This window comes from Arachis hypogaea, chromosome 3 (genome assembly GCF_003086295.3).
Source record: "Arachis hypogaea cultivar Tifrunner chromosome 3, arahy.Tifrunner.gnm2.J5K5, whole genome shotgun sequence".
Taxonomy (NCBI): Eukaryota; Viridiplantae; Streptophyta; class Magnoliopsida; order Fabales; family Fabaceae; genus Arachis; species Arachis hypogaea.
Genome location: NC_092038.1, coordinates 50,926,385 through 50,937,060, shown reverse-complemented (window position 1 = coordinate 50,937,060; position 10,676 = coordinate 50,926,385). Strand labels below are relative to the sequence as shown.

Below are 10,676 nucleotides of genomic sequence, written 5' to 3'. Positions count from 1 at the left end.
ATTTTTTTTGCTTATTTATATATATAATCAAGTATCCAACTACCCAATTACGTACTTACCCATATTATACTAAAGCTTGAAATAATAGTTTTACAATACAATGTCTCAATCATTGAAAATGACTTTATCAAGAAACTGGCCCACTGACAAGTGACCCTTACACAACATTAATACTAAAATAAATACTAAAATAATAAGGCATATGAATCCGTTTAAAGCTATAATCAATTTCTTTAATCAAAAGCCATATATTATTTACACATTTTAGTAACAGCTACCTTGTTCTATCCAATAATTAGCTTGTTCATTTATTTAAATAAATATTAAAATTTAAATTTTATTATGTACATATAATAATTTATTAACTAATAATAAATTTTTAAATAAAATTTTCATTTAAAAGATATTAAGAAAAATAAAAAACAGTCACTTAAACCATTAAAAATGAATTTGTTAGCGATTTTTCTAGCAATCATCACCCACATAATTCCAAATGAAACCACGGGCTATACTCCAACCACTCCATCAATTATTTTTGGACCCCTCTGGTTGCTTTTCCATAGTCCATAGTCTTATAAAAGACAACACCAATCTCCTCCTTCACAATAATAATCTTTGGCACAAACACCAACACTAACACAAACACAAACACATGTATCCCTAATCTTCTCCATACTCCCCACAATCCTTGTTACAAAATTGAAAGAAATTATTGTTACATATGTTAGGGAAGAGAAAAGACCAATTATGATCGGAAAGTTGTCGGAGTTGTTAGTCGCCGGAGGCCGCGCCACCGCAGTTTTGGACACCATAGGGAGCCCAAGAAGCCCTTTGGACATGAACTTGAAGATGCAATCATCATCACCAAAGGGCTTAAAGAGCTATGACCTTGGTGGTGTTGGCCTAGCAATTGTGGTGGCACTTGACAAATCCAATTATAACAAAGAAGGTAGTGAGATTTTGCCAAAACATGCCGTTTCTGTTTGTACTACACCAAACAACATGAACCGGTACCGGTCTAGGCCAATCCCGGTTCATAACGAAAAACAACACCAAAATCATCATGAGACTGATGTTCCAAACTCCGAAGATTACACATATGTGACGTATCATATACCTAATAACAAGACCATCACTAAGGTTTACTATGATGGCGGTGAAGAAGGTGCGAATCTAAGACATGGTTACAGGATTATTAACAACAACAACAACAACTACTTTGGCGTTGGTAGAACAACAACAACAACCACCACCACCCCACCAACACAAAATTTGGTTGTTGAAGGTGAAGCGTCGTTTCTCACATCGGATTTTCTCAGTTCATGTCACCTTTGCAGAAAGAAACTCCATGGCAAAGACATATACATGTACAGGTATAAAACATGAATCCAAATCTTTACGTTATGCTTGGTTTGAAATACTAAATAGGCAATCAATTTTATTCTCAGAATTTTTATTTTATTGTTCACTGAAATTAGTTGATAAAATTTTGGGAGGTGGACTAATTATTTATTTATTTATTTTGTGAGCAGAGGAGAGAAAGGATTTTGTAGCCCAGAGTGCCGTTCAAGGCAGATAATGATTGATGAGAGGAAAGAGCTTTGTAGATCAGAAGCTTCAAGATCTGTGGAACTCTCAAGTTCACCATACACAAGGGACCAAATGTTTTCAACTGGGATTATTGCCCTTTAACCTTAGGACTATATATATTTATGAGAATTTAAACACCTTGGTTGTAATAATAAATTGTAACCAAAAGGAAAATTTTGATCGGAATAAGAATAGTTATAGAGATTTCTAATATAGCCATACTTTTTTTTTTTTGGGGACCAGGATGTATAAAGAGAACTATGAACTTAAGATCTCAATTGCATAGATTTGGGTGTCTTCACTTCTTCTCATCATGAGTTTTGTCGAAGGCATGAACAAGTTGAGACTTCAGAGTTTCATTCTATCTTTCAATTTAATTTTCCTTTCGTTATCTATTTTTGTTATTATGGGTATTTGACCTTATACCCCCGACACTGCTCTGCCCTGTTGCGTAGGTTTCCGTCCATTCATACTATTCATCAATCAGATGAGCATATGCCATTCAATGACACAAAACAAAATTTGCCATTCATCAACTAAGGTTTTTCTATTTTATCTTTTCATTTTATTTTATATAGACATGGTAAAAATGCTTTAATACTTGAAGATATCAATAGGCTAGAGAAGGAAGATTAAATCTAGAGTCGCCTTTTGTGCTTTTGAAATTTGAACTTCAAAACAGATTGAAATTTTGTTACTGCTGTATCTGAGTTAGCAATTATGCAAAAAATGAATCCATTTTATCTCATAACGAACAAAATAAAATAGAGAAGAAAAGAGAATCTTGCACCATTAATATCATAGTTTGGTTTTTTTGTACAATAAAATCTACATTCACTCACCACCATAACAATAGTAGAATTTTCTATTTTTTTAAAGATTACAAACATTAATTCCTTAAGATTTTTCCTAACTCTATCAAAAAAATTCGCAAGCTTTTAACTAAACGTGTTTTTTTCCTAAGATTATTCCTAATTCTTTTAAGGAATTCACAAACTTCAAACCAAACTTGTTTCTACTGTATTCTCTAACCTAAACTCTCAACACTAAGTGCTCATACAATTTAACAAGTAGAAACTCTCAAAATCCTGATACAAAACAGAAAATATATCAAAGGAGATTGATATATTTAATGACTTTTTCTCTAAGTTCAATTTTCTTTGTCTTTTTTCTCATATGACTTTTTCAAATATCTCACTTAATATCTTTTTCTATGAGAAATCAAAAAAAGATAAACTGAGAAAAGAAAATATTCAATAAAGCAATATGAAGGAGAAGATGTGAATAGCTTGAAAGTTATGAAAAATTCTGATTTTCAGTTCTCGCTCTTTGGTCTTCCATTTGCATCAAGTGCTTTAATCTATGTAATAAACAATGTTGCTAAACTTTGTTTCTATTTGGGCTACACAAACAAAAATTCACTAGGGCCTGCAACAATAAAACATACATCAATTAATCTTTAGGCTTTTAACCCAATCAAATATATATATGTTTGTCATCATCAATAACAATTATTGTTTAAAAAAAAAACTCAACAATCTCTCCTTGATGAAAAACATTTTAAAAGGATGATAATTAAAAAATTTGACACAGATCAAAATTAGAGGACTTCTTTTTTATGATACCATTCCTTTATAATGTGCTCTTAATTCCAAAATGTCATGATGAGCACGCACTTTCTTTCTTGATGGTTGCTAGCTCCCCTTAATGTGTGACCATACTTTATAGAGCAACAGATCACAACCTAATCAATTCAATTAAACAATAGAGCAACATTAGAGCTTCTAAATCAGTTCAACATATCATTGAGAAAGACAAATTGAAATCAATATCCTAATAACCCAAGCCTCATAACTATTATTATCACTTTTACTCCTCCTTTGGTCATCAAAGAGAGTAAAAAGTGAAGTAAAAAATCTGCACAAAATTTTGTTAGAGGCTAAGAAATAAAGCAGTGTTAAAGAAATGTCAAAGTAACAACAGTTATTATACTCATCTAAAAATTTGAAAAACATGGGATAAAACAAAACAATCTCAATAAAAGTCAGTCAACAGGAGTTGAAATAAAACAAATGTAGCAGTATGAGACACTCTAGACATTCGAGCCTTCATCCTCAGTTCCTAGAGGCTCTTCATCTTCAGGATCAGATGGCATGTGTTCATCTTCAGTCATGTTGTCCACATAGTTAAGAAGTACCTCAAATCGATCCATGAATTTTCTCAAGGCATTTTCATTTTGGACAACAAGCTTTCTCTCTTGCTTGCTTGAGGTGATTAGATGCTTGGACAAGTTGATGAGCTCTTGAAGCACATCCTTTACAACACCAGTAAGTAGATGCATTTGGCTTGAGGATGTAGAGGTTCCAGCTGCAGATGTAGAAATATCTTTAAAATCATCTTCTTCATCAATTACTACTCTTTTAGATCGAGTAGTTTCGTTTTTTTGTTGCTTATCTACACCCCAGCTTTTCAAGTAAGAGTTTTTATTTTTATAGGTCTCATTATTCAAATCAATACCAAAGTATTCAAATATGCAAGTTAAAAGTATGCTATAAGAAAGAGTAGAATTTTTTTATCACTCTTAATGTAGTCATACACGTGACAAATCATGAGATAAGCAAATAAAATTTTAATTTTCATGAAATACAGTGTAATTGAGCATAAACAGGTCCAAAGAATTTGAGTAGGGGGTAAGTCCATCAATCAAAGAAATGTTCACACATACACAAGCTAGGACTTCTTGATATGATAAACCTAAATCATCGTTCCAATGATTGAATATATAGGCATTGATACCCACATCTACATAACCAATAGCTGCACTTATAATGTTTCTGTTGAGATTAATTTCACAGCCTTTGACCTATGAATGACCATTTTCTTCATGATAAAATATATTGGCATAAAATTCTCGACAAAGTTAGGATAAACTAGTTTTCTAATGTTAAAAAGATGGTTCCAGTCAAGAAATTTTATATTTTCAACAAAGTTCAGACCTTTTCAGGCTAATGTAGCAAGATCAACAACATAAGAAGAACAAAGAGAATGGTTTACAACCAAAACTTTATAAAGAAAAATGGATAGGCTTATAGTGTGAGTGAGAAAGGTAAATAAAATGCAACTTGAAGGCAATGGAATAAAAATCTCATTTAGTTCCCTAACAGAACGAAGAAAGTAATGAGGGTAACCTCTTTGTGAGGGAGTAGAGAGAGGACAAAAGGCGGGATGAGGGGTTTGGCGAGAGGTGGAGCAAGGAGGTGGAGATGAAAGAGGTTCTTCTTTGATCATTGGCCTTTTTCCCTTAGCTACACTTGGTCGAGAGGGCTCTGCAGCCTGAGAAGCAACAGTTGATCGGCGAGCAGTGGTCTTAGTGTGAGCCATTGGTTTAGGTTCTGGAGGAGAAGGAGATGATGAATGTGAGTGTATACGGATATGAATGTGTGCTTGATGAGAGGGAAGCTTTCGAAGGTAATCTGGGACATTTCAAGGGTTACAAGAAAATGATCCTCTTCTAGTGGTAGTTTTCAAAAAAGAAATGGTGTAATAGTGTGTGATGAGGAATGTGAAACGTTAGTAAAATGAATATGTAAAAGGTAACAACGTTGGATTGGTCGAGTACTCAACTCACTCGTCGCTTCAGATTTCGTCTTGTACATGCAGCAACTAATTGGCCAGCGGCAGATCCTTACATGGAGCTCTGATCCGCAAGAGAAATACCATAGACAACAAAAAATAATAATAATATGTAAAAGGTATGATGAAAAACCAAAAGTTGCACTTTTGTCTTGTTTTGAAAAAAATTTAAACATAAATATTAAAAAAAAGATTAGAAAGCCTCAAGAACTTGTTTGAAAAAAATGATGACAAAATCCGAAAAAATTGTACCAAGAATCACCAAAAAGTTGTTTTTGTTTTTTAGAAAAGATAAAATAAGAGATATAGATATATGATAAAATAACAATGAAGCCCACGCATATAAAGAAACTATTATTTAGGCCCGAAAATTATTTTAAGGAAACACAAGGGTCTACAAAAAAAAAAAACTAGCTTGGCTCACATCATATCTCTTTTAAAAAAAATCAGATAACAATTTTAACGAACTTTTAAAAACTCATCATCTACTCAGAAATGTCTCGTAACAATTTATGAGTGAAAATTCTCAAAAAAGAACATTGGTAAAATTAATGCAAAGATTCAGAACTAATGATTCTTAAAGTAGTTCTTAATTTATAGAATTTGTCCTCAGCTAATGGCTTAGTGAATATATCAGTAAGTTGATATTCCGATTTCATAAATTGAATATCAATATTACCTTTTTGAACATGCTCTCTAATCGAATGATATCTCACTTTAATATACTTTGTTCTTGAGTACAAATCAGGATTTTTGAAAATATTTATAGCACTCATATTATTACAAAGAAAAAGTATATTATTGGCTTTCAATTTATAATTGACCAATTGAATTTTCAACCAAAGCCATTGAGAACAACAAGAATATGCAGCGATACGGTAGTAGATAGAGTCACTGTGGCTTGCTTCTTACTTGACCACACATTGACGGATCTCCCAAAGAAGTAGCAAATTTCAGACCCGCAAAATTTGCATCACAATAACCAACTGTAAAAAATCATCAGACTTTGAATACCATTAACCATAATTGGATGTACCATAGACATATCTAATTATTCTTTTTAATACTGAAAGATGGGACTCCTTTGATTGAGATTAGAATCTAGAACAAACACTAACACTTTGCAGAATATAAGGTCTAGAAGATGTAAGATATATGGAGAGCTAATCATTCCTCTAAATCTTATGTCATTCACATTTTCCTCATTTTCATCCTTTCCTAACCTTAAATTTGAGCGCATTGGGTGGCTCATAGGCTTGGTATTTTTCAATCCGAATTTCTTCACCAACGTCTTGACAGACTTCTCTTGATATACAAAAGTGCCATTAAAAGTTTGCTTGATTTGAAGATCAAAGAAGAATATGAGTACTTCCATCATACTCATGTCAAATTCACTTGTCATGAGCTTGCTGAAATCAACACATAGAAACTCATCAGCAGATCCAAATATAATTTCATCACATATATTTATACAAGGATGGAATTATCATTAAAATTTTTAATAAATAAAGTAGTATCAGAGGTGCCTTTTTGAAAGTTATTTTCAAATGGAAAGAACTAATTCTTTCGTACCAAGCTCTAGGAGCTTGTCTCGAACCATAAAGAGCTTTAGACAGTTTGAAAAGTCTTTATTTTCAAAATCAGGAGATTGGACTACATATACTTCTCAATCTATTATACCATTTAAAAATACACATTTTACATCCATTTGAAAGAGTTTGAAACCACAATGAGCTGCATAGGCTAGGAGTAATCTGATTGCTTCTATTCAAGCCACTGGCATAAAAGATTTATCAAAATTAATTCATTCTTCTTGATTATAATCTTGAGCTACCAATATGGCCTTGTTCCTAGCTATGCTATCATTTTTTCCCAATTTGTTTCGAAATATTCACTTGGTTCCAGTCACTTTATTTTCATTAGAATCTGGTAAAAGCATCCAAATTTATAGAACTATTGCTCTTCATGCTTGCTTTGGGTGCTTGAACATTGGCGTTTGGAATGCCAATGAGGACATGTAAAATGCCATTTTAATATCCAATTTCCAATTCTCTAGAGGGTGTTTTGTGCTGGCTCATTTGATTGTGTTTTTGCTTATCCTTTTCTAACACTTTTCTAAAAAAATGAAATCAACGCACTCAAAGTAATATTCAAATTAAACATTAAAGATCTTCATTATCAAGCAAGATTCATTGACTTTCTATATGAAATAACAAAGAAAAGTACTAATGATGCACATGCATCAGTCTTAAAGAGATTCATCCATATTTTGAGGTTCAATTTGAGAAATTAATGCTAAATTGTTTTATTCCATCTTTCTTCTACAAGAGAATTTTATTGTGATATCTTGTGATGAATCTCCAATAATAAAATCTTGTAGATAATTTTTCAAAAATCTTCATTCTCGAGGTTTGAGAGATTTAGAAATAGATTCAGAGGGAGTTTTGTCAAAGTTGTTATTGTTTTCAAGATGATCAACAGTTGCAGAAGATAAAATAGAAATGTCTCCTACAAAATTGTCTATTACAGTAGTCTCAGGAGCAGCTTGCTATGATTATGAGTTTTCATGATCTTGGACTTCAGTTTTGGAATTCTCAGCATGAATACCTACATCATCATCTTCACAAATACTTGAAATAAAGTTAACATCACAAAAAGTAATATGTATGGTTTTCTCAACAATTCTAGAGTTTTTGTGATACATTCTATAGGCTTTGCTAGTTGTAGAGTAACCAATAAAAATACATTGATAACTCTTTGGATCAAATTTTTTTAAATTATCTTTTATATTCAAAATGAAGCATTTGCATCAAAAAGCATGAAATTATTTAAGATTGTGAGGAGTTTCTTTCTAAATCTCATAAGGAGTTTTCTTCAAAAATTTTTCTAATAATGGCTTTATTCATGACATAGCATGTTGTATTAATAGCTTCGACCCAAAAAAATTTTGGTATATCATTTTCACAAAGCATTGTGATGAGCGGATAATTTATATGCTTTTTGGCATTGTTTTTAGGTAGTTTTTAGTATGATCTAGTTACTTTTAGGGATGTTTTCATTAGTTTTTATGCTAAATTCACATTTCTGGACTTTACTATGATTTTGTGTATTTTTCTGTGATTTCAGGTAATTTCTAGCTGAAATTGAGGGACCTGAGCAAAACTCTGATAAGAGGCTGACAAAGGACTGTTGATGCTGTTGGAATCTGACCTCCCTGCACTCGAAATGAATTTTCTCGAGCTACAGAACTCCAAATGGCGCGCTCTCAACCGCGTTGGAAAGTAGACATCCAGAGCTTTCCAGCAATATATAATAGTCCATACTTTATTCGGAATTTGATGATGTAAACTGGCGCTCAACGCCAGTTCCATGCTGCATTCTGGAGTCAAACGCCAGAAACACGTCACGAACCAGAGTTGAACTCCCAAAACACGTTACAACTTGGTGTTCAACTCCAAGAGAAGCCTCAGCTCGTGGATAGATCAAGCTCAGCCCAAGCACACACTAAGTGGGCCCCGGAAGTAGATTTATGCATCAATTACTTACCTCTGTAAACCCTAGTAGCTAATTTAGTATAAATAGAACTTTTTACTAGTCTATTATATATCTTGGTTCCATATTTGGATTTTGACATCCTGGTTTTCGTTTTGGGGGCTGGCCATTCGGCCATGCCTGAACCTTGATCACTTGTGTATTTTCAACGGTGGAGTTTCTACACACCAAAGATTAAGGGTGTGGAGCTCTGTTGTACCTCAAGTTTCAATGCAATTACTACTATCTTCTATTCAATTCGATTTATTCCTATTCTAAGATATTTGTTGCACTTCAACTTGATGAATGTGATGATCCATGACACTCATCATCATTCTCACCTATGAACGCGCGTGATTGACAATCACTTCCGTTCTACCTTAGACCGGGCGCATATCTCTTAGATTCCTTAATCAAAATCTTCGTGGTATAAGCTAGAATTGATGGCGGCATTCATGGGAATCCAGAAAGTCTAACATTGTCTGTGGTATTTCGAGTAGGATTCCGGGATTGAATGACTGTGACGAGCTTCAAACTCCTGAAGGCTGGGCGTTAGTGACAGACGCAAAAGAATCACTGGATTCTATTCCAACCTGATTGAGAACCGACAGATGATTAGCCGTGCTGTGACAGAGCATTTGGACCTTTTTCACTGAGAGGATGGGATGTAGCCGTTGACAACGGTGATGCCCTACATACAGCTTGCCATAGAAAGGAATGATGAAAAACTAGAAGGAAGAAGTAGGGAAGCAGAGATTCAGAAGGAATACAGCACCTCTGTACACCTATGCGAAATTCCCACCATTGGATTACATGAGTAACTTTATCTTTATTTTATGTTTATTTACTATTATTTGATTTTCGAAATTTCATAATCAATTATTATCCGCCTGACTGAGATTTACAAGGTGACCATAGCTTGCTTCATACCAACAATCTCTGTGGGATCGGCCCTTACTCACGTAAGGTTTATTACTTGGACGACCCAGTACACTTGCTGGTTAGTTGAGCGAAGTTGTGGAAAGAAAGTGCTGAGTTAATAGATGCACATACCAAAGAGCCATTATTGATGATCACAATTTCTTCCACCAAGTTTTTGGCGCCGTTGCCGGGGATTGTTCGAGTATGGACAACTGATGGTTCATCTTGTTGCTCAGATTAGGTAATTTTCTTTCAAAAAGTTTTCAAAAATTTTTCAAAATTTTTCTTTATTTTTCGTTTTTCCAAAAGAATATTTTCGAAAAAATAATAAAAATACAAAAAATCATAAAATCATAAAAACCAAAAATATTTTGTGTTCTTGTTTGAGTCTTGAGTCAATTTTTAAGTTTGTTGTCAATTGCCTGTTTTTAAAATTTATGCATTAGTTTTTCGAAAATTCCATGCATTCATAGTGTTCTTCATGATCTTCAAGTTGTTCTTGGTAAGTCTTCTTGTTTGATCTTGATGATTTTTTGTTTTGTGTCTTTTATTGTTTTTCATATGCATTTTTGCATTCATAGTGTCCATGCATTAAAGATTTCTAGGTTTGGTGTCTTGCATGTTTTCTTTGCATTAAAAATTTTTCAAAAATATGTTCTTGATGTTCATCATGATCTTCAAGTGTTCTTGGTGTTCATCTTGACATTCATAGTGTTCTTGCATGCATTAAGTGTTTTGATCCAAAATTTTCATGTTTTGGGCCATATTTGTGTTTTTCTCTCTCATCATTAAAAATTCAAAAAAATCAAAAAAATATCTTTTTCATTTTTTATCTTATTAATTTTGAAAATTTTAAAATTATTTTCAAAATTTTTTTCTTAATTTTATCTCAAATTTTCGAAATTACACTAACAATTAATGTGATTGATTCAAAAATTTGAAGTTTGTTACTTTCTTGTTAAGAAAGGTTCAATCTTTGAATTCTAAAATCATATCTTTTA

The 10,676-nt window shown here is 32.9% G+C and overlaps 2 protein-coding genes across 2 annotated transcripts; one reads left to right on the top strand and one right to left on the bottom strand.

Annotated features, from left to right (window-relative positions):
* Window positions 1–466: 466 nt before the first annotated feature.
* On the top strand, window positions 467–1,981 carry LOC112790546 (FCS-Like Zinc finger 14). Its single transcript, XM_025832993.3, has 2 exons — window positions 467–1,373; window positions 1,533–1,981. Exons 1-2 carry the CDS (start codon window positions 748–750, stop codon window positions 1,690–1,692), a joined length of 786 nt encoding a protein of 261 aa, XP_025688778.1. The 5' UTR covers window positions 467–747; the 3' UTR covers window positions 1,693–1,981.
* A 1,625-nt stretch (window positions 1,982–3,606) lies between these two features.
* LOC112770528 (uncharacterized) lies at window positions 3,607–5,739 on the bottom strand. Its single transcript, XM_025814875.3, has 2 exons — window positions 4,779–5,739; window positions 3,607–3,957 (listed from the first exon to the last, which is right to left on the bottom strand). The coding sequence occupies exons 1-2, from the start codon at window positions 4,969–4,971 to the stop codon at window positions 3,683–3,685; spliced, it is 468 nt and encodes a 155-aa protein (XP_025670660.1). The 5' UTR covers window positions 4,972–5,739; the 3' UTR covers window positions 3,607–3,682.
* Window positions 5,740–10,676: the final 4,937 nt, after the last annotated feature.

Excerpts from the sequence above, each read along its gene's own strand:
- LOC112790546 (XM_025832993.3), top strand. The coding sequence starts at position 748 with ATGATCGGAAAGTTGTCGGAGTTGTTAGTCGCCGGAGGCCGCGCCACC. Across the intron at positions 1,374-1,532 it reads AAAGACATATACATGTACAG|AGGAGAGAAAGGATTTTGTA; the intron begins GTATAAAACATG and ends TTTTGTGAGCAG.
- LOC112770528 (XM_025814875.3), bottom strand. The coding sequence starts at position 4,971 with ATGGCTCACACTAAGACCACTGCTCGCCGATCAACTGTTGCTTCTCAG. Across the intron at positions 3,958-4,778 it reads CTCTACTCCCTCACAAAGAG|CTGGAACCTCTACATCCTCA; the intron begins GTTACCCTCATT and ends CTACATCTGCAG.